This window comes from Helicoverpa armigera, chromosome 30 (genome assembly GCF_030705265.1).
Source record: "Helicoverpa armigera isolate CAAS_96S chromosome 30, ASM3070526v1, whole genome shotgun sequence".
NCBI lineage: Eukaryota > Metazoa > Arthropoda > Insecta > Lepidoptera > Noctuidae > Helicoverpa > Helicoverpa armigera.
In genome coordinates, this window is record NC_087149.1 from 1629057 (window position 1) to 1653855 (window position 24799).

The 24799-nt window shown below is 38.5% G+C and overlaps 1 protein-coding gene across 1 annotated transcript; it reads left to right on the forward strand.

Moving 5' to 3' along the window:
• Nucleotides 1-1262: 1262 nt before the first annotated feature.
• On the forward strand, nucleotides 1263-24128 carry LOC110380111 (synaptic vesicular amine transporter). Its single transcript, XM_064043071.1, has 13 exons — nucleotides 1263-1446; nucleotides 10467-10618; nucleotides 15373-15528; nucleotides 16061-16193; nucleotides 16655-16713; nucleotides 16897-17018; nucleotides 17490-17634; nucleotides 18903-19004; nucleotides 19472-19606; nucleotides 20340-20431; nucleotides 20870-21053; nucleotides 22713-22846; nucleotides 23291-24128. Exons 2-13 carry the CDS (start codon nucleotides 10486-10488, stop codon nucleotides 23354-23356), a joined length of 1461 nt encoding a protein of 486 aa, XP_063899141.1. The 5' UTR covers nucleotides 1263-1446; nucleotides 10467-10485; the 3' UTR covers nucleotides 23357-24128.
• Nucleotides 24129-24799: the final 671 nt, after the last annotated feature.

A 24799-nucleotide genomic window follows, 5' to 3' on the forward strand; every position in this document is an offset into this window, starting at 1 on the left:
CGGTTAAAAATGCTATCTATAGTTGTATTTTTTTACATAATATAAATAAGAAAACTTAAGAAACACGATCACTAAGAATATTCAAACAACAATTGGAAAAATCATTAATTTCCCCAAAATTTTCCAAGCGAAGTCAAGCGTAAAGCCTAGTATTATAACATCAAAACGCGGGAGTCACGCTTGTAAGTGACGACAGAGATAGCGCTATATGCGTACAGCGTGACAGACAAGGATGGAGCGAGAAATTAAGTACCACGCCTCGGGGTGTAGGGATAAAGGAGTAAGTGCACTTTTGGGAAGTCATTTGAATTAATTTAATTTTTTTATATTATTTTTGGTCATTTTTATGTACTTTTTAGACCCGCAAAACTTATTTCTATTTAAATATCTGTGAAGTACCTAATCCTTGAAATAAAATATAAACAAACTAGGAACATTCACTCACTTACGGTTTTCCACAGCACGACATTTTCCGATAAACAAACAAACAGGTGTCCAGAATTGAATGAGGTATATGCTTTTCAGTTAAAGTGTTAAATCGGTCTAAGTTTCAAACCTCGGTACCTAAATGTAGCTAAGCTATTATTTTATCCAATCTTAAATTATGAAATCAGGCATATATACTTTGCAGAAATACAGATGTTGACTCATTTCCTGAAGATAGATATAGAGGATTCAATTAAATGTGGCACAGAAATTAACACTACATTTTTTTCCTATAATGTTTTACAAATTTTATGTATCTTGATTAGATACATAAAATTTGTATTGACCAATTAATGTTACTTAAGCTAAGTTGTTATCATTTGTGATCTTTTAAACTCAAACACATTTACTAACTTTAACAAAATAAATATCCCCAAAAGATAAGAAAACGCGCAATAAATCAAACCATTACAAAAAAGACTCACTTACCCCATTATCCTTGACATCAAACGCGCGCATTTTCAGCGGAAACTTATCGAAAACTTGTAGCTTTTGTATTAATCGCAAATCAATATCAACCTTATTAACTAAGCCATACATATGAAAATCCCTTGCAGATTTGCGTTGTGTTGAAAAATTTTGCACTACAGGCTAAATTGCACCTTATGACTTTAAGAATAAGGTACAATTTGCTTTGTAGTGGGTATTACAAGCTGATAAGGTAGACCAATAGTGTTAGATCCCTCACCCCTCCCGTGACGTCATATATTGACATATATAAAAGGGGTATACTTGTCTATAGAGTAGAGTTCAGGATATTCTGGTCTATGGTATCCAGGCTCCTATCCTAAAGGAGAGAATTCAGTCGCGCCGCGGACATCGCGCGGGGCGGACGTGTCAAATAGTTAGTAAATACATATTATTTTATATTTTTTGCCCTTTATAATTGTTAAGTAAATTTTTATTAATTTAGGCTCGCTTCAAACATGTTGGTTGGTGGTTTCAAGGCGTTTATTTAGAGTGAGTAATTTTCTTTCTTATTTTTTTTAGGGAAGCTGTAATATTTTTGATCTTTTATTTTACGTACATCTCAGTAGAGATAAAATTTCCTCAAAATTATTATTTGTTAAGCTTTTAGAAATGTAGACATTTAATAATTTTAGTAAGAAGTAAAGATTTGATGAATTAAGCTCCTGTAATTGACTAGTTTCCGCCTACGGCGTCACTCGTGTACTTTCTAAGCAAAAATATATTATGTCGGTAACATCCTACTAATATTATAAGCACTGGTACTCAGCTGAATCTGGTTAGACTGGAAGCCGACCCCAACATAGTTGGGAAAAAGGCTCGGATCTTACTAATATTACAAATGCGAAAATTTGTAAGGATATATACATATATGTACCTACGATATTAGGTTGTAGACTGGAAGCCGACCCCAACAGTTGGGAAAAGGCTAGGCAGATGATAATAATTATAATTATATATGGTGTGTGGGTGGTGTTTTTTACTCTTTCACGCAAAAAACAATTGAATGATTTAATATATGAGCTACTTTTTATTTATTAAACATTTATGTACACAGTTAAAACATGAAAAAAGTAGAAGTAACATAAAATAGTACAAAGGTACTGCTTATTTCTCATGAAATCTCTTCCAGCAGACCCGCAGTAGGAGAGTTAGAATATAGATAATTTTATCTGGGTTCTGGTAATATTTTTTCAAAGGAAGCTGGTGAAACCGCTGACGGAAGCTAATTTATGAATAATGTAGTCTTCAACTAGATATTTTAATTCAGTAAATCTTGTCAGTTCTTTTCTTCGGGCAAAGTTTTTAGTCGATCTAATACCGGCTGGATAGCTACTCGTTGTAATGTGCGTACTACCATTCATCTTCATACTGATTTATGAGCCCAAACAAACTGCTGACTAGAAGTTTTCAGTGTTCTGGTGCTTTTATCTAAGTGATATTTCCTTTTTTTTTCTCTCTTTTTTTATAAATTCAGTCTGTCTAATTAATCTATACTACCATTATAAAGCTGAAGAGTTTGTTTGTTTGTTTGAACGCGCTAATCTCAAGAACTACTGGTCCGATTTGAACAATTATTTCGGTGTTAGATAGCCCATTTATCGAGGAAGGCTATAGGCTACTTTTTATCCGGAATTCGTGCAGAGGTTCCCACGGGATGCGGGTGACACCGCTGGCAGAAGCTAGTTTATTATACTAGACTTTGCTCTTCGACTGCCAAAACCATGTAATTTTTCTGTCTAATTAATTTATTTTAATTACTAACTTCTTTATTAAATCATATACTTACCTAATTTTATTTTCATATTTAAAATTGCTTGTATGTTGACTTTTCCTGTACGAATACTAGCTTTTGAATACGGATCCACCCGCTTCTTTAGGGAACTAAATCTTGCACCCGGATAAAAAGTAGTATATTTCCTTTTCCGAGCTCTAGACTATATGGATCATTATCATCATCATCATCAGTCTATCGCACTCCACTGCTGGACATAGGCCTCTCCAAGTGCACGCCTAAATTCCTCCTATGGGCAGACTATATGGATATTAGTCTAAAAAATATTTAAATCTGTTCAATAGTTATTTCACGACAGATAGACGGAGTAATATTCGCATTTATAGTATTATAGCTTTTGCCCGCAACTTCGTTCGCGTGGAATAGTGACTACCAGCAGATTTTTGATTTGACCAATAGATGGCGCTATATGTCCGGAATAATTTTATTTTTATTTTTTTTTGTAATAAAAACTATCCTATGTCCTTTCTCAAGTTTCAAACTATGTCTGTACCAAATTTCACACAAATCGGTTCAGTAGTTTAGGCGTGAAGAAAAGACAGACAGACAGACAGACAGACAGACAGACAGAGTTACTTTCGCATTTATAATATTAGTTTGGACTAGCTTCCGCCAGCAGCTTCGCCCGCGTAGAGTTCGGTTATATCGCGTTTCCAAGAGAATTCTTCAAAAGTCTGGGATAAAAACTATCCTATGTTCTTTCTCAAGGTCAACTCTATCTCTGTGCTAAAGGAGATCATTCAAGTCTCGAACATTTTGTACCCAAAAATGAAAGTGCCGGCCAGAGTAAAAAAATAGTAGATTCTTGTAGAGAATAATACCCTGAAGATTTTTTACTATTACAAGAATCGTCTACAGTTAACCCCCAGGCTGCTATTTGACTTTGAAAATACCAAAAAAATCCAACAATGTTTGGAGCATTACATTACGTCCCCAAACTGGAGAAGGCAGGCACTGCCTTCAAACGACACCTGCCTAACCAGGGAAGTCATCAAATGACACCCTCCCACTGTGGGTTAGCAGCGTGAGGGAAAGTCAAACTCTTACCTACTGACTTAAACCCATCACGTGCCTTCTTAAATCCTTTAGGTACCAGGGCCGTGGTAACTCGCGCAAACAATCCCGCAGCCCCAGCGGATGTAAGGAACGTCTTCGGTTAACCCCCAGACTGCTATTTGAGTTTAAAGTGTGAGTACCGTGATTAAAAAATCTTTACTTGAATGTTACGGGAAATAACGTCCACAGTACTTTTTAGCTGACCGAACGTCTACGATACCCCTCCTGCTACACCGAGGAGCCTCTAACTGATTTATTCCCATCATGTTCCTTCTGACCTGTTCCTTTAAGATGGCCGCTATAACTCTTTCGAACAATCCCGCAGCCCCGGTAGGTTTTGGCCCTGATGGGCCCCAGCGGGGTTTGCTGACTCTCTGTGGAGGGTGTGGAACAACGCACGCCGCTGACGCCTGTTGTCTCCAAAGAGACGAGGGACGGTGAGCCACTCGAAATTCTATTAGGGTGAGGGGGAACGGGATGTCTTATGGTCTCCTTCCGCGAAGCATGCCAGAGAAGGAGGCGGTGTAATACCTGAGAGTTCGCGCCTCTCATCCCTGCCACTTCGGCGGACGTGGACGTCACCAAGCGCGTCGGGTATAGAGACGACTCCCGGCCACCGTAGCCGTGGGTCTGTGTCGGTCTGAGACAACAGGCCCGTGTTGGCGGCGTGCATTGTTCCAAGCCCTTCACAGAGAGTCAGCCAACCCCGGTGGGACCCACCAGGGCCAAAAACTGCCGGGGGATTGCTCGAAAGAGTTACCGAGGCCCTGGTACATGGTCAGAAGGAACATGATGGGTATAAATCACTTAGACTCCTTATTTGGCTCCTCGGTGTAGCAGGAGGGGTATCGTAGACGTTCGGTCAGCTAAAAAGTACTGTGGACGTTATTTCCCGTAACATTCAAGTAAAGATTTTTTATTCACGGTACTCACACTTTAAACTCAAATAGCAGTCTGGGGGTTAACCGAAGACGTTCCTTATAATAGTAAAAAATCATCAGAGCATTATCCTCGAAGAGAATCTACGATATTTTTACTCTGGAGTCAGCAACCCCCAGTGGGCCCAATGGGGCTGACACCAGGGCCAAGGCTTGCTGGGGCTGCGGGATTGTTCGCGCGAGTTACCGCGGCCCTGGTACATAAAGGGCTTAAGAAGACACGTGATGGGTTTTAGTCAGTAGGTAAGGTTTGACTTTCCCTCACGCTGCTAACCCACAGTGGGAGGATGGGGAGGGGGGTCATTTGATGACTTCCCTGGTTAGGCAGGTGTCGTTTGAAGGCAGTGCCTGCCTTCTCCAGTTTGGGGACGTAATGTAATGCTCCAAACATTGTTGGATTTTTTTGTATTTTCAAAGTCAAATAGCAGCCTGGGGGTTAACTGTAGATGATTCTTGTAATAGTAAAAAATCTTCAGGGCATTATTCTCTACAAGAATCCATTATTTTTTTACTCTGGCCGGCACTTTCAGTTTTGGGTACGAAATGAATGATCTCCTTTTATTAACATCTGTTGAGTGGTTTAGACGTGAAAGCGTAACAGAAAGACAGACAGAGTTACTTTCGCATTTATAATATTAGTAGGGACTAAGAATATTTAAATATAAAGAGCTCCATTTATAACTTACGTAAAAATTCTCCAATGACTAATTCCTTTCAACGTTTCATTTCAAAGAGAAGTAATAATAATTATCTTTTTCTTTAGAAATTGTGAAAAATATGTCACCATTGAGCTCGCTATTAAATAAGTACAGGACAGACATAAAAATCTTTTTATGAAGGTCCTTTCATTATTGCGGAACTCAGAAATTACATAAAGAATGACCTTTTCCGTGAATTCGGAATTTTATTTTTAAAGACGAATTTAGGTGAAATAATAATATTCATTTATTTTAGACAAAAGATCCATAAAAATAAAAGTACTTCGTGTAGGTAATTAACTTCTCGTCTATCAATATACAGGGTGTGTCGTTCACAATCACATTCAATCCTATCACATATACTTTATGATATTCTATGGCGAATTGTGAAAAAAGTTACCTAATCCATTCAGTGGTTTAGCCACAGAAGACATTTTTCGTTTTCATAATTTACAACATCATGTGTAAAGCAGAGATAAAGTTAGGAGTATCGAATGTTTTACTAATGTCGGGACATTTACTTTGAAAAATTCATTTTTTTTGTTTTTGCGTATTTTCTTTTTTTCTTTATGGTAATCGACATGTATTATTTAATGTAAACGTAAGTAAATGTAATTAATTTAACGTGATTAAGTAGGACACACCCAATATAAAAAATAATTTCACTTTTTGTTGTAATTTTATAACTCAAGAATGGGCTCACCTATCCACACCAAATGCTTTGTTTGGATAATTCGGTTCAAACTAAAAAGCGTCCAAAAATTACTCCTCATCGCTGTAAACTGGGAGAGTGCCCAAAAGGCTGGTAGTATTGCTACACTGGCTGGTAATTATCCTTAGTTCAAGGTAGTCCGCCTTTTTGAAAAGTCTTTAAAAAAGCGTGGGCATTTGGACTCCACGACCCGAGGGTTTCAATCCCAAATGGTTTAAAAATAGACCTACTTGCCATGGCTGCTTGAGGTTTTCCACAGAAATGATATAATATGAATGATTAACTCAAAGTCGTGGTGGCCAGTAGTTAAAGCACCAGCCATTTACGTTGGGGGTTCGATTCTAAGTCAGAAAAGTACGGATATAACTTTTCTAAGTTTGTATGCACTTTCTAAGTATATCTTGGACACCAATGACTGTGCTTCGGATGGCACGTTAAACTGTAGGTCCCGGCTGTCATTTGAACATCTTCGGCAGTCCTTACGGGTAGTCAGAAGCCAGTAAGTCAGACAACCAGTCTTACCAAGGGGTATTTTGTTTCCTATGTAACTGGGTTGAGGAGGTTAGATAGGCAGTCGCTTCATGTGGCACACTAGTACTCAGCTGCATCCGGTCAGACTGGAAGCCGACCCCAACATAGTTGGAAAAAGGCTCGGGAGATGAAATAGCATTATATTAATGGCCAATCCATTAGTATTTAATAGGCTCAGCTGAACAATTATGTCAAGATCCATTACTTCAAGATTGAGTACCAAAATTAATCATAATTTTGCCTCAATTTCTTTGAGAAATAACTGTGAAGAAGGTTATTTATCTTCTATTTTTGGTGATATGAAAATACTAGCTGTTCCCCGCGTTTTCATCCACGTTTTGTGAAAATCGCTTTCTGCAACCGGTCAAAATAGTTAATGTTCTTTCCCAGCCTCTAGCTAGGGTATCCTTGTAACAAATTCCATTGAAAATGGTTCAGCTACAAGGAGGATTTTTTTTGAAGCTCTTCATATTTATATTTTAATCTCTGTGCTTATTTTTGTTGTAAATAAACGCTCAATGCAATACTTGGTTCAGTTAGTAAGTCAGTGAAAGACAGAAAACGCGCAACAAAAGACGCGAAAGCAGATTTATGTTCTTTCGCATTTTACATACCTATAATTAATATTAAGTATATAATTAATGTAAATATTATGTAAATATTGATAAATAATGTTTAGGAAAGCTAATTCAGTATAAAGTAGATTGCTTGTGCTTAGCTACATCCGGTTAGCCTGGAAGCCGACCCCAACATAGTTGGGAAAAAGGCTATGAGGATGATGGATTTGTAGATTAACACACGTATTTTTAGTCATATTCTCACATGTAGTAATTATTATAGGAAGACGAAATCTCGGTCACATTTCAAATCAATTTTTTCCACCCAGTTTCAATAACGGAACGGAAATAAAAAAGATTATTAGAACCGTTTATCGGACACAAAAGATCGCTCCGATATATTTCCCGAGAGATCAGACGTTTATCTTTGATAAAACAACCATTAAGAGATAAACTCCTATCAGAAAGTAGACTGACATTTCATCATCTGCCGAGCCTTTTCCCAACTATGTTGGGGTCGGCTTCCAGTCTAACCGGGTGCAGCTGAGTATTTTACAAGGAGAAACTGCCTATCTGAACTCCTTAACTCAGTTACCTGGGCAACCCAGCCGGGACCTACAGTTTAACGTGCCCTCCGAAACATAGTCATTGGTGTCCAAGATATACTTAGAAAGCACATATAAAATTATAAAAGTTGCATTGGTCAAGCAAGGCCCACTGGGCCAGCATGACTTTTTAAAATTAAATTGACATTTGTGGAACATCAAATTAGTCGTCTTGTGGTGTGGTGCGCAGCTGACAGATATCCTTATATGAGAACAGCCACAGTGTCCGAAATCGGTCTTGGTCGCCATTATTATTAGTGGCTAGTCATTTTTCTGTGATTTCATTCGCATCCCGTGATAACGCTGCCCGTACCGGGATAAAATATAGCCTATGTTACTCGGGAAGAGTGTAGCTATTCAACAGTGAAATAATTTTTCGAATCGATCAGTAGTTTCGGAGCCGTTGCGGAACAAAAAAAGTTCCTCTTTATTATATTAGGTGGTATAGTTAATACAGTAGTGATTAAATCCTTTTACGACTATCAATAACTTAGCGTATTTCTTCCTGTCACATGTATTATGAAGTAATACATCATAACGTTAGGACCTACGTGTTTCAGTTCATATGAAAAGGGTCAGACATAGAGGTCTGAGTTGGATTAACCTAGCTCTGTAGTAAAATAGCTTCGGTCTTTGGTTTTGGTCTTGTTTTACTAGTAATTGAGTAAATATTGAGTGACCTGGGTTTAGAGGACATAGATTGAAGTATGAATACTAATATAATAAAGATAAAACAATTTTTGTTTATACAGTCTAAGGGTTCCGAGACTAATGAACAGATCTAAAAAATTCTGTCACTATTGACAAGCTACACTATTCTCAGGTAACATAAGCTAGAGCTATTTTATCCAGGTGCGGGAAAAAGCTGCCCCGGGTATATTGTCGAATGAAGGTTTTTAAACAAAGGAAATAATCATTTGTTAGTTGCTTTTCACAACTTCAGGAGGTATTTATTAAGAAAAGTAAGGCCAATTACACCTTTTTTCAAATTATCTCTGAAAATCGTGTTTTATCTTTGACCGCATTATTGAAATTTTTTCAACATGAACATTCAGCAACATCAAAATATGCTTTGAAAACCTCGTTTGGGCAAAATATTTGTACGAAACTGAAACATAGAACCGTTTTCCTGTTATTTTCTTAGTTTTTAAAATCGCGTAACTTTTTGGTTTTTCGTAATATCTTAACTACAGGCCCTACTGCCCTTATCCCAATTTTATTTGTGGTCGACGCAGCATGTTTTCTCCTTCCATACTCTTCTATCTGCCGTCATCTCACAAGTAACATTCTTTCCAGCTATCTTTTACATATTTTTTTGGTCGTCCCCATGGTCGTCCCATTCCATATAATTGAGAGTGTGTTAAAAAAAGTAGCTAAGCTTGTTAAGGTGTTCTTAAAATCTTACAGACAGACATGTGTTGCTGGGGAGTTTGTTGCGCCACTTCTTCCCAGCAATAACACATAGGAAGTGGTGAAGGGTGGGCGTTTTGGGGACTGTCTTTTGAAGTTTTCAATAAATTATGCTTTTGAGCTTTTCTTACCCATAATATACGTAAACATAATATTAAGCAAATCCCTTCGAAATTGAGCAATTTTAAAATTTTGGTATCATAAATTCCAGCCCGATTTTCAGCAGTACTTGTGTCATTTTTTAAACCATCATATAAAAAATAACTTTCCTTTTTCATATTACGAAAACCTTTTTACAAAAATTTTAAAATAACACTCAAAAAGAACACTAACTTAATTAATTCAGCTTCAATTAAACAAAAACAAAAGGTAAGACCGGTAGCTCCGCCATATTGGTGGAAACTGCTCGTTACCGCCGTCGCGTGGCTTCCGGCGGCCATCTTGATACGTCACCGCCGCCATTGTGAACCGCCATTTGCAAATTGTTAATTGGCGGGAAGATTCTGTAAAATCTGAGGAATTTTGAGTTTCTGTTTAAGCAGTTTTAATGGCTGGTTTATTTATGGAGTTTTACTGGAGTTGATTTTTATAATTTTCTTTAATTTTCTCCGCTATATGAGCTGACTTCGCAAAGTGGGAAATGCTTTTTTACATAGTAGGTATCTATGTATTTCAGTCGCGGTGACCGCAACAAGTCACAAGAGCGTGGTGTAAAAGAGAATAGAATGGTTTTCACTATACCAAGAACCTACAAAAAGCTTTACTACTTAGACATTTTCTAACGAATAAAAGATAAGAAAACTCGGTCTTATGAAAAACTCTAAAATGGATTATCTATTTTCAACAAGCTAAATATTTTGCACGTAAAAATCTGTCAGGTTAGGAGAAAATTCTGACACTTTGCTTGTTGGGTGATGAAACCTGCAGCTTACTCGAGTGATCAACTCACTCACTCTTTTGTGAGAGTAGGGAAATATTCTACCACTAACTGCTTACCACCTTTTCACATACTTGCTGTGGAAACTTCTTCCCGTACCCAGACAAAATATAGCAGCCAATGTTACTCGAGAATATTTTAGCTTTCAAAACACTGCAAGAATTTTCCAAGTATTTTTGAAGCTTACCTGGTACTAAACAAACAAAAAAAAATATCTTTAGTATACTTATTACTTTATAAGTATGGGTTACTAACCTACTAACCTTTTCACAGGTCCAAAAACACCATCAAAATGGGCGTGGCATCAGACGGCTTTGCGAGCGGGTGGCGCGCGAAGATCGCCGCGCTGAGGGAGTCCAGGAAGCTGGTGCTGGTCATCGTCGCCATAGCTTTGTTGCTGGATAATATGCTGCTTACTACTGTTGGTGAGTATTAGTATACTTTACCTTGGTTTTTTATGGGAAATGACTCCTCCCGCTGTGAAGGTCAGATAGGCAGCGCTCCTTGTAAAGCACTGGTACTCAGCTGAATCCGGTTGGGCTGGAAGCCGACCCCAACATAGTTGGGAAAAAGGCTCGGAGGATGATGATGACTCCTCCCGCTGTGGGTACAGCGTGAGGGAGTGTCAGACTCTTACTGACTAAAAACCGTCGTGTTCCGTCGTAGGCCTTTTATGTACCAGCACCGCGGTAACTCGCGCGAACAATCCCGCAGCCTACATACATATTGGTTTTTTATAAGGCATTTTCATTTCTGCAGATGAGTCCTGCTTAGGCATATCTTTCTTGGATAGCTGTACCGCGTCACGTCACGTAGAACACTTCAAAAGAAATCGACCGTTTTTTGTCTTCGTCGCTTCGCATCCAGATCGCTCACATAGAACATGCATAGGACTGTGTTTCAGATGGCACGTTAAACTGTAGGTCCCGGCTGTCATAGAACATCATTGGCAGTCGTTACGGGTAGTCAGTAAGTCTGACACCAGTCTAACCAAGGGGTATTGGGTTGCCCGGGTAACTGGTTTGAGGAGGTCAGATAGGGCAGCCGCTCCTTGTCAAGCACTGGTACTCGGCTACATCCGGTTAGCCTGGAAGCCGACCCCAACATAGTTGGGAAAAAGGCTTGGAGGATGGAGGACATGCATAGGACGAGTCGTTGTGGGTAGTCTAAAGTCAGAAAGTCAATAGTCAAAAGTCAGAAAGTTGACAGTTTTAAGTGTCTGATACCGGCTGTATACCTGATCGTTGTAATGTGCGCTCGATTAAACTTACAACCGACTAAAAGTTTGCAATATGCCCCAAAGTAGATATTATTATACTTACCGTAGGCAAATGATTTCAATAATCTACCACACCAAACTAAAACATTTCTCTACTTACTTAATAATTCTTACCTTCCCCATTATTTCACTGTTTCCCCGTGAATTCGTTACGTTCAGAGAAGCGGCCATTACACGAGCTAATGAATTGCAGATGAAGCAGCACTCAGCTGATTGTCTGTCCGCCATCTTGGATCCTACGATAGATAGGAAACGCCAATGGTAGAATGGTAGAAAGTAGTGGTTTGAATTAGGAATAGAATGTGCGCTGGTTTTTTGTTTTGTTGTGTTGGTATTTTGTTTTAAAGATGGTGGATGCGTTTTGAATTTAAATACGGAATACTTTACGTTCTTTTGTTTTTATTTATTTTATGTATTTTGAAGGAAGTGCTTTTTTATTTGAAAAGGAATTGAGAAAAGGATGAAAAGGTGCTGACTAATAATAGAAAACTAGCTTCTGCCAGCAGTTTTGCAAGGATAAATAAGCCTAAGTACTTATGTCCTTTTTTAGGGTTTTTTAGATAAAGCTGTGTTCTAAAAGTTTTAACTGTTTCAGCAGTTTTAGCGTAGGTATATAATAATAATATGTATGTAGGTGATAATTTGATTTGATTTTTTCAAGCTTTCTAGAAATAACGACTAATAATATTCAAAACTTTAATTTGATTTAAACCTAATTTGTTATGGTTCAATTATCGACTGTAAAAAAAAGATTCTTCGCCTTATTTATTCTATTTAATCCTATCTTATCTTTCAAAACTACAAAATTTAAAGCTCCCTTACAATTTAACTATAACAGTTAAACAATGGTTTAATCAAATGGTAAGATTTCAAACACACGAGTCTGAGAGAGTCGGTACGGAAGCTGGGGCAATTTCCCCGTCGGCGAGATCAAAGTGAAATTCACTTAGCCGCCTCATCAAAAGAGCCGGCGCGTAGGGCTGTGATTTTGATGTGGTTTATCGATAAAGAAATATGTTTAAGTAGATTTTTTTATGTGGGTGCCTATGAAATATTTTGTTGTTAAGCACATACGCTTATTATTATACTCGTTCATTATATTATGTTTTCAATATTTCATGCGATATTTGGCATTTTTATTTTGAATGAAGGTTGCGTGGTGCGCACATTTTAATTCACGTTGGAGAAAATACCTTTTTATGGTGTTTTTTTTTTAAAAAAACAATATGTTTCATGTAAGTAAGTACATGTACATATTGTCCCTACAAATAATAATATTATAAATGCAAAAGTACCTACTAAACCATTTTCATATAAAATTCGATACACAAATTGTATACAGCCTGGGAGAATAAGTATAGGATATTTGTCATCCGAGGGAAGCAAGCAGTTCTCTCGTAACGATAAATACCAAGAAAGAACACAATACAGTATCACATGAAGTGTTCATCATCATCATCATCATCATCATCATGAAGTTTTTTTTTACAGCTGACCACTATTCTCTGTGAGAGTTGTGCACACCTGTAAGAGACTTATTTACACAGGACTAACAATTGTGAACTTATCTACGTAAGCAATTGTAAATAAGTTTTTTTTGTGTGCCTTGTAAATAAATAAATAAAAAAATAACAAACATTGTGAAAGCAAAATTCATATAAAATCTATCGACAACTAATTCTATCGACAGTGTCCCTCACTAGCCCCGAGGTCCTCGTAGTCGCATTTGAAATCATATTTGAGCGAGTTTTCACCCTTTTGCCACGGGGCTGAGTTTAACTCTATTTACTAGTAGTTAATTGCCTTTTCAGTTTCGGTGGAAATATTATGATATACATGTTCGATTTTGTTTGGTTATTTATAGACTTGTGTAATAAGTAATTTAAAGCTATATAGGGCATAAAATATAGTGAGTTTACTAAAATTAAATACTTAGTATTGAATAATTAAAGATGGATATATTCTTTACTAGCTTTCCCTGTGGTTTCACTCATTGCCAAGGGAATTACTTTCTTCTCGGATTTAAATAGTCTTTGTTGTAGGTTCTCTAATTTTACTATGTATCTTGTACCAAATGCCTTTTAAAGTGGTTCAGTACCTAGATTAGACATACAAGACCAATAGAGTTAGTTTTTAATTAATAAATTACCAGACTAGATACAAAAATATTCATGAAATATACCTCGGCAACCCTCTAAGAAAGACTGGTTGTCAGATTTTCTGGTTTCTGACTACTCTTAACGACTGTCAAAGATCTTCAACCATTAGGACTTGCATTCCGATACACGGAGGAACTCGTCATGAAAGGAAGGTCACTCACGGACTGACCACCTTTCGAAATATGATCGATCTACCCGTGCGGCTGTTACTAAGCCGAGAGCTCGTTAAAAACGCACAGATTAACAGAATTCTCAATATTTTCGGATACCAAATTTTAATATAGGATTAAAATATAATAATTATTGAAGTACGAGTAATTATAAAACTCATTAAATATGTAAAAGTACTTGAGCACGACCTGTTAACCCCAAAAGTGGTTTGGCATGGAGAACAAAATGACTAGCGGAGATGCCATAACGGAAAATCTCCTAAGAAAGTAGCGCGACAAAATGCGGGTGTTCGGAGGACGAGGAACGTAACTATCTTCACCCTTATACCTTCTTTGGACCTGACCTTTTTTTAGGATTTCGTACCCAAAGAGTAAAACGGGACCCTATTGTTTTCGCTCCTCTGTCCGTCCGTCCGTCTGTCACCTGGCTGTATCTTATGAACCGTGATAGTTAGAGAGTTGAAATTTTTACGCATGACGTATTTCTGTTGCCGCTATAACAAAAAATACTGAAAACTAGAATGTTTTGGGGGGCTACCATACAGCAAACGTGATTTTTTTGCTCATTTTTGCTCTGGTACGAAACCCTTCGTGCGTGAGTTCGAGTCGCACTTGGTCGGTTTTTTAATACCGAGAATCATTGTACCAAAAAGTACCTCGTTAGATCACGCGTAACTGATCGTATTTGACCTACAAGACCTAGACGAAGGCGTGACCTACTTGTATTATGGCATCTCCGTTCATTTCCTTACTCCGTTCGTTCGGCAAACTTCGGCAATGCTCGGCTATTTCCGACGAGAGCCGAAACGCGTCATATTCGGAATTAACTGTCGTTTGCAACGAGCTCTTGACGAAGTGAAGAGCTTTTCAAATTTGGAAGCTCGATCGAACGGTATTACGTTCCGATTTAAGCTAGGAATCTATGCGTTCGTTTGGAAAATTTGACGTCATCGAATTTGAGGATATTTTTAAAATGTGACCCAAAAAGAGGGATGTTATGAGATCACTATATAATTCTATCTTATTTTTTTCCATTTGCAATGATGATAGTAGCCAATTTCGGACAAAAATAGGTTCCTGCCCTTTACAAATAAATGCTGAAGAAATTAAATGGAATTATCAAGTCATTTGATACGATTTATACACATAGGGCTCCTGAAGAAATAAGAGTGGGTTTTCGTAACGGTCTTCTTCATTCAATGTTCTTACAAAGGGAGTAATTCACGCTCAACAAGAGCCATCATTTGATGATTTCTGAACTACCAAAAAAGGACTATGTCCTCTTTCATCCTTTTGTGTGACCCCCTTTTTTTTCCTCAATCTCCCTTTCTTCAATATCCTTATTAAAAACTAGCTTCTGCCAGCGGTTTCACCCGCATCCCGTGGGAACCTCTGCACGAACCCGGATAAAAAGTAGCCTATGGCCTTCCTCGATAAATGGGCTATCTAACACCGAAAGAATTGTTCAAATCGGACCAGTAGTTCCTGAGATTAGCGCGTTCAAACAAACAAACTCTTCAGCTTTATAATATTAGTATAGATAAGTACTAACCAGTTCTAATCTCTCGCAGTACCAATAATCCCGGAGTTTCTGTACGACATCCGCCACCCGGACGCGCCGCTCTCCATGTCCTTGGAAGACATCACGCTGCCTCCACCTTCACCCACGCCCTACTGCCCCTGTCTGCAGCAGAACACCAGTCTGGTGCAGAACGAGACTCAGCATTGTGAGTATAACGCTTTATATACTCAAATGTTACTTAAATTATATCTTGGACGTATTTCTGTTGCATAAAACAAACCCATGTAGGACAAGGATCCTTAAAATTAAGTGGCGTTTTGGTTTTCCACCGTTATAGCCATTTTTCTAACATAGAGGGATGACTGTCGACTGCAACTGCTGATCGCACGTGCCGTGGCTGCATGAAGTCGGCCGATGCTGCACTACTGGTTTGTATGAAAATGTATTAACAAACCCTTTTGGATCGAAGCGGCAGCAGCACCTGCAGTCGCTCTCAACTACGGGCAGATTTCATGCAGTCTTGTAAGCGCAGTCGGCATTTGCGGTAGCTAGCTTTCAAAACGCATCTTTAGTTATTTACTGTTCCTATCTAATCAAATTGAAACATGAAGTAAAGTATAGAGTAGATATTGAAGAATGCGCAACGATTTACAGAGACTTGTATTTCGCAACTTAATTCATTGTCTTAGTTCCCCGTGTGATCGCTACAGAAGCACTAATCACTTCTCTATTTGCAGTGAACCTGACGGTGCAGCGCGAGGAGAGACATCAGGAGCTGATCCACGAGACAGTGGCAGTCGGCGTCATGTTCGCCAGCAAGGCGCTCGTGCAACTCCTCGCTAACCCCTTCGTAGGACCCCTCACACACAAGTAAGTCTCCTTCCTGACGGTGCAGTGCGAGGAGAGACATCAGGAGCTGATCCACGAGACAGTGGCAGTCGGCGTCATGTTCGCCAGCAAGGCGCTCGTGCAACTCCTCGCTAACCCCTTCGTAGGACCCCTCACACACAAGTAAGTCTCCTTTTTAGGTACTGAAAGGTAAGGCAACCAGTCTTACTAAGGGTTATTGGGTTGAGGGGATCAGACAGGCAGTCCCTCCTTGTAAAACACTGATACTCAGCTGAATCCGGTTAGACTGGAAGCCGACCCCAACATAGTTGGGCAAAGGTTAGGCAGATAAGGCGTCCAGTGGCTTCCAGTCTTACCGAATTCTGAGTACCAGTGTGCCGCCACATAGAGATACTACGTATCTAATCTTTTCATCACATTTTTGCCATAAAATAATTCATGAAATACTAATTATATTTTATAACCGAATGTTTTTTTTTCAGAATCGGTTACAGCGTCCCAATGTTCACCGGCTTTATTCTGATGTTCCTGTCCACTCTGAGTAAGTATATTATATGTTTCTCTAAATATTATTATTCCAAAAACTTTATTTTGTACAAAAATATAAGACATCGATAATTACTTCGATACATATCTAAACGCTTTGACAATAATTTAAATAAAAACCTTTTTATGTGTTTTGCAAAATTTCACTACCCCCATTAACAAATCGTCTGTCTTCCAGTCTTCGCGTTCGGGCGGTCGTACTCGGTGCTGTTCATAGCTCGTGCTCTACAGGGCATCGGGTCCTCCTGCTCCTCCGTGTCAGGCATGGGCATGCTGGCTGAGAGATATCCTGATGATAAGGTGAGCTAAAACCCTGTGCTTTATGGAGACACCACTGCACCCGTGTCCATGATCGGTGCAGTTGAGCCGAAACGTCGTGTAGTAACAAGACTCATACCGATTGTTTATAAATAAGTTGAGCTAGTTTCCAATTGTAATGTCGGACAGACCGAAGATAAGAAAGAAACGCAGATCACTTGACATAAGAGTTTACTATAGGAGATCAGCCATCTGGAGTTACCGAAAGGAGATAAGGGGCAGTTTTGCAAGAAATTTTTAGATACAAAGATTTTTTGGAAAGTGTAGCTCTAACAATCAGTATGTACAAACTTCTCTAAATAACAAATTGCGTGCGAATATTTCTAAAATGTCCGCGAAACTCCAACCTTTGTAAACAGATGCTAGCTGTGGACTAGCACCGAGTCTTAACCAAATTAGGTTGAATTTCGCAAAGAATGGGACAAGCACTTCAACTACCATTACCTTTTCCAGGAACGTGGCAACGCCATGGGTATAGCTCTCGGTGGTTTGGCTCTAGGAGTGCTCATCGGGCCTCCCTTCGGAGGCCTCATGTACGAGTTTGTTGGCAAAACTGCTCCCTTCCTGATGCTGTCAGCCCTGGCTCTTGGAGATGGATGTGAGTATTATTATATCGTTTCTAAAGCACCTGTAATAGGCCTATATGAAATAGACACTCATGACTTTTCTTTGCGACTTAATTCTGCCGTGGTTTTAAACATGTCCCGGGGTAACCATATGTGATCGATTGATCATAAGGGTCCGTGGATAGGTGACCAGTTTGTCATGACGGGTTCCTCCGTGTTTCGGAAAACATGTTAAATTGATGGATCCCGGCTGTCAGTTGAACATTTTTAGCAGTCGTTACGGGTAATCAGAAGTCAGAAGATCAAACGATCTTATCGAGGGGTACCGGGTAGCCCGGGTAACTAAGTTCAGATAAGCAGTCACTCCATATGGCACACTGGTATTCAGCTGCCCCTAGCACCTAAGACTGGAAGCTGACCCCAACATAGTTGGGAAAAGGCTAGGCAGATGATGATAAGTTTTGGCGTGAACGCACGACAGACAGTAATTCTAGATACACTAGCAGTAGTGTAGCTTGTAAACAATACTTTTATTTGCCCAGTTCAGTAACACAATTCCACATTAAACCCGGCCATTATCAACAATAGCCGCAACAATATATTTCCTCGAGTGGGCGGCTAATGTGTGGATTGTCAGCAATGTGATACGAATTGTAAGTTTATAAGTAAATTGTCTCTAAGTGGCAAGTTTGTTGCGACTGATGGTGATTTAGTACGTAGTTTGTTGAGGTGATTTTTTGGATGTGTGACCGGGTATCACAAATTATAGTGCCTAATTCATATGTTTAACTAAATAAATGTGCTGCTAATCCCAATTTCGGATGCGAGAAGCCGAAAATCGATCTCAGTGGCGTGCAATTGGAGAGGCCTATGTCCAGCAGTGGACTGCGATAGGCTGATGATGATGAATCCTAATTTCTATATTTTAAATGCGAAAGCAACTGTTTGACATTCTGGCTTTCAAGCCAAAAATATTGAAGCGATTTAAATAATACACAGATAGACTAGACTAGTGCCTGAGAAAGGATATGGGCTACTTTTTATTCTGTTACGAAAAGTGTCAACCAGGACGTGGGGAAATACATAAGCATAAGCTACTTTTTTGCCCGGGTGCGGAAAGTCCCCTTTGGCATAGTAAAGCCGCAGTAACTGCTAAGTAGATAGATTTATTTTTTGGCCTAATATCACTTAAAATACTGCTTCTATCTTATAATATTAGAAATACCCATAACATTCTTCAATATGACATAAAAGTTTTCCAAAAATAAAATAGGTACTTAAAATGTGTTTTTTCCCCCAGTGCTTCAGCTGATGATCTTGCAGCCGGGAGTGGTGCGTCAGGAGTCAGACCCACCTTCTCTTAAGGCTCTGGTCTGCGATCCTTACATCCTCATCGCTGCAGGTCAGTAATGGTGTATAACCTGTGTCTGCGGAAATGCTTGTGCACTTTAATATGTCCTGCGTAGTTGTCTAATCTCCTTACGTGAGAACAGCCGCCGTAGCCGATAATCAGCTAGGAGGACATCATCATATCATATCATAATCTTTTGATTTTTAATTAAAGTATATTTAAGTAGGGTCTGACTGAATAGAACTACCTATTACTTATCGGTTTTCTTTCATACGTTAGTAGGTATAGTTCTCGCCAGAATTTTTGTCGTCTTGAAAAAATGTGCAAGGAGCTGCACAGAAACCATTTTTAATAGTCTCAGAATTCACAGTTGCAGTTAGGAAACCCTTATTATATTTTGCAAGAACTATACCTACCTAGCATAAGTTTTTTGAGATCCTTTATTTTTCAACATTCATTTGGATTGGGATTTTTCTGGTCTACGTTTTAAATATTACGAAATATTTCGTTGTTCACAGGAGCTATAACATTCGCGAACGTGGGCATCGCGATGCTGGAGCCGAGCCTGCCGATCTGGATGGCGGACACCATGGAGGCGCGACGCTGGCAGCAGGGAGTCGCGTTCCTACCCGCCAGTATCTGCTATCTAATTGGTGAGAAAATACGGATTAAATCTCTTGAAAAGACTGTAAGGAAAACCTTATGAAGCAGGAGAGGATCGAGCATGCGCCATAGCTTAAGGTATAACTCAAAAAGTAACGTCATTTGAAAGACATCAAAAGCTATTTTGAGGTTTATTATTAGCGCGAATGATAAGATCACGTCCTATGACTAATGTAAGCTTAGGTAAAATAAAAAAAAAATACGTGTGGCACTCGGGGACTCCCGCGGTAAAGCTATTGCATAGCATTCTGTATCAACTTATGCAATTATAATTTTTTATTTATATATTTAAAACTAATACTACACTATACTAGTATACACAATTAATAATTTATAGTAATAATTAATATTATACAATATACTAACGCGTAAAGTCGTACAATACGTCTAATCGCACGACACACAGCGACTCGGCGTTAGACGATGCACGGCCTTCAAGCCACACCTCCGTGCCCGTCGGAGTGGGGAGCGTGAGGTTTTTTCGTAACGGAATTTCTGGATTTGATCTCTCTCAAGGCCTGCGATAGACGCTATGCAACAGCTTAATATTTGAGCATTTTTTGAGTTTGCCAATTCCACAAACTTATATTTACAAGTTTGCCAGCGTATCGTTAGGGCAAGCAATTGACAGCTGCGATGAAAACGATGACACACGACAGTTTTTTGTCTCTTGGCATGTAATTAAACCGAGTGTGTAGCTAAAATCATTTGTTATACTTTCAGGTACAAATCTATTTGGACCACTGGGACACAAGATGGGTCGTTGGCTGGCCGCTTGCTCAGGACTGATCATCATTGGCTTATGTCTTATTCTGGTAAGTCCCAGTCATCATCTCCCGAGCCTTTTCTCAACTATGTTGGGGTCGGCTTCCAGTCTAACTGGATGTAGCTGAGTACCAGTGCTTTACAAGGAGCGACTGCCTATGTGACCTCTACAACAGTTACTCGAGATATCCGATACGGCGATACTCCTTGGTAAAACTGGTTATCAGACTTACTAGCTTATGACTGCCCGTAACGACTGCCAAGGATGTTCAATGACAGCCGCGACTTACAGCTTAACGTGCCCTCCGAAACCCAGTCATTGGTGTCCAAGATATACTTAGAAAGTACATACAAACTTATAAAAGTTGCATTGGTACTTGCCTGACTCGGAATCGCACCCTCATACTTGAGAGATTGGTTCTTTACTCACTGGGTCACCACGACTCCACTGGTTTTGAATTACTTTACTCTGTCAATTTTCTCCTCAGATACCAATGGCGCGGAAATTGGAACACCTGATCATACCCAACGCTGGTCTCGGCTTTGCCATCGGTATGGTGGACTCCTCAATGATGCCTGAACTAGGCTTCCTGGTGGACATCCGACACGCCGCTGTGTACGGCTCAGTGTACGCTATAGGAGACACTGCCTTCTGCTTGGGATATGCTGTTGGTAAGCTATGCGCTCCTAGTACTTTTGTTTTAGAAGCTCGGGGTGTTGTACTGTATGTTTATCACTGTAGCTCTTAAACGGATGAACCGATTTGGATGTGACTTTTTCTAGTTGAAAGCCACTTTTCTAGCGGTGGTTTTAAGGTATGTTTCTTGAAAATCGGCTCAGCCGTTTTAAAGTTATTAGCTGTTGTAATCGGCATGGTAGATTCTCAATGATGCCTGAACTGGGCTTCCTGGTGGACATCCGACATGCCGCTGTGTACGGCTCAGTGTACGCTATAGGAGACACTGCCTTCTGCTTGGGATATGCTGTTGGTAAGTTATGGGCTCCTAGTACTCTTATCCCAAATAAATAGTGATAGTGTATGTTTATGGCGCCATAACTCTTAGATGGATGAACCGATTTGGATGTGACTTTTCCTAGTTAAAAGCTGGTTTTTCAGCGGTGGTTTCGACATAAGTTTTATGAAAATTGGTTCAGCCGTTTAAAAGTTATGGGCTGTTGTAATTGGCATGGTGGACTCCTCAATGATGCCGGAACTGGGCTTCCTGGTGGACATCCGACATGCCGCTGTGTACGGCTCAGTGTACGCTATAGGAGACACTGCCTTCTGCTTGGGATATGCTGTTGGTAAGTTATGCGCTCCTGGTACTTTTATTTTAGAAGCTTACATGTTTGTGGCTCCATAGCTCTAAAACGGATGAACCGATTTGGATGGAGTTTTTTTGGTTAAAAAGCTGGGGTTTCAGCGGTGATTTTAAGATACGTTTCATCAAAATCGGTTCAGCGGTTTTAAAGTTATGAGCCATTAAATCGGCATGGTGGACTCCTCAATGATGCCGGAACTGGGCTTCCTGGTGGACATCCGACATGCCGCTGTGTACGGCTCAGTGTACGCTATAGGAGACACTGCCTTCTGCTTGGGATATGCTGTTGGTAAGTTATGCGCTCCTGGTACTTTTATTTTAGAAGCTTACATGTTTGTGGCTCCATAGCTCTAAAACGGATGAACCGATTTGGATGGAGTTTTTTTGGTTAAAAAGCTGGGGTTTCAGCGGTGATTTTAAGATACGTTTCATCAAAATCGGTTCAGCGGTTTTAAAGTTATGAGCCATTAAATCGGCATGGTAGATTCCTCAATGATGCCTGAACTGGGCTTCCTGGTGGACATCCGACACGCCGCTGTGTACGGCTCAGTGTACGCTATAGGAGACACTGCCTTCTGCTTGGGATATGCTGTTGGTAAGTTATGGGCTCCTAGTACTTTTGTCACGAAGCTTACAAAATTAGAAGTGTCTTTTGTGGCACTGTAGCTCTTAAACGGATGAACCGATTTGGATGAGACTTTTTCTGGTTGAAAGCTGGTTTTTCAGCGATGGTTTTAATATTAGTTTCATCAAAATCGGCTTATCCGTTTTAAAGTTATGAGCTGTTGCAATCGGCATGGTCGACTCGTCAATGATGCCTGAAAAATCAGATTGGCCGTTCCCGTCCGTCTATTATACACACAATAAGACAAGAGTTATTAGATTTTAGTCAAAGTAAAAAATTATAAAAATCCCACTCGGTCGTCCCATCCAGTAATTATTAAGTACTTAAACAAGAGTCTATTTCTGTCTGAAATCATACTACATCATTGAATGTCTTCCTCCTCAGGTCCTGCGCTATCCGGCGCTCTGATGAACAGCATCGGCTTCGAGTGGATGCTGGTCATCATAGCAGTGCTGAACTTCGGCTACGCTCCCTGTCTGCTATTCCTCAGGTCACCACCAGCGAGGGATGAGAAACAGGTGAGAATGACCGTCCTGGACATAAAATGGTCCCTTGAGAAATAACATGAAAAAAAAATACAAACACCCGAATTGAACACCCGAATTTTTGGTAATTCCGTTAAAATGTGTCTATTTGAAGACTACTAAAAACAATGAATGACACTTTTTTGTATTTAGTGGCTTGGGCCCAGATTAGGTACACCAAAACGGAGAAAAGTGATGAGATTTTAAACAAGAATTTCTCCTGTTAGGAATACTTACGATTGAGTGGGAGACGAGACGTTTTGTAACAAAATGGTAATTCGTTGTTTAAAATTTTCTTCGCTCCAATCCAATATGGTGGATGGTGGGCCTTATAATATCCCATACTTTAGGTACCTGAGTATTTCTTTTTTCTGTAAATAGACAAAGTTTAAGAAACTAAAATCACTCTTGAATAATCAAACTAAACTATATTTTCAGAGCCTAATAATAAGCGACAAGTCCTCAGTCCGCTACGTGAGCTACCAAAACGAAGAAGAAGAATAAACACGCCATTTTGATCCCGCCATCTTGAAATTTTAAACGCGGGAGATTTTTTAAAAGGGGTTTGCTATCAGATATAATATAAATAAGGTAATATATGTATACTGTAGATAATTGCCCATAAATAAAATGTATATTAAATCATATCTAAAAATACATATTTTACTAAATAATATTTTATGTCTATCTTATACAATTTGTAACTAAATCTTCTCTGTATCCTTCCGACCAATTTTTGCTCTGTGACCTGTAAAAACGTGTATATTTTGTGTAGATCTGAATATTAATGGCTTGTAGTTATATACGTATAAAGTATATAAATAATATATTTCATATTTATACTACTCTTTATGCCTGCCAAAGTTATGGCACAAATATCTATAACTTGTGTAGGTATTTACTTAGTTATTTTTGAGAAAAATAACTCGAAATATTTGCAATAACTTTAAGCAATGTTAAAAGTAATAATCAGTCAGATAAATACTTGAGACAATATCTAAATAAAACCCTATTTTTAGTTGGTGTAACATGATATCAAGACAAAAACTTTCCATTTTGATTATATTGAAAACTGTAAAATATCATATATGCCATTTAGATCAGGGTGTATATTTTAGCTACGAAAATGTATAACTTATCAACGCATTTACTAAAATGTATCTTTACTCTTCAATGCGTATAATATCGCTATTATACTGTTTCAATACTGATTCTACAATATGTATGTATTTTAGAAGAATCTAATTGCAACTGATACTTTAAAATAAATATTACCAAATGTCAAAACATAATTGAAATTGTGTTTAGTGTGTTCTCTATTCAATAATGTATACATTTAATAGTTGGCCTATGAAATATATAATATATACCAAACTATATAATATTTATACTATATACATACATTCCTTATAATATGTATATTTCTTAAATTATTAATTTGCAAAGGTGACTTTGACAATATTTTTCATTGTAAATTTTTTATTATTAATATATTATGTATACCTACAATAATTAGGACAATAATATACGAGTTTTGCGCAAATATATTTATACATTTATTTGATATAAATATAATATATTAGTCTAGTATAAAATGTTGCCCAAAGACATTAAAATTACTTCTAAGTTGCCAAAAAATAATATTACTGATTTTTTATTGGATTATTGGACCAAAAAATGTAGATTTTTCTTTCATAATTCAAATATATGAGCTTAAAAATATAATAATGTTGTAAATACGCAATAATAATTTAAATGACAATATGTATCACAATAATATACGCATAAATATTATTATATAGTTGTAAGATAATTATATATCGCATAAAGATTTTTGAAATTACCAGCTGTTACGTAAATTTGAAAAATAAAATGGCGTCTTTGCGTCAGGATTTGTTTAAAAATTGGGCTAAAAAGTATGTCTATCTTCTTCATTCATTTTCAAAT

Coding starts and splice junctions, on each gene's coding strand:
- LOC110380111 (XM_064043071.1), top strand. CDS start 10,486: ATGGGCGTGGCATCAGACGGCTTTGCGAGCGGGTGGCGCGCGAAGATC. Junction 15,529..16,060: donor GCAGAACGAGACTCAGCATT/GTGAGTATAACG, acceptor CTCTATTTGCAG/TGAACCTGACGGTGCAGCGC. Junction 20,432..20,869: donor TTGGCTTATGTCTTATTCTG/GTAAGTCCCAGT, acceptor TTTTCTCCTCAG/ATACCAATGGCGCGGAAATT.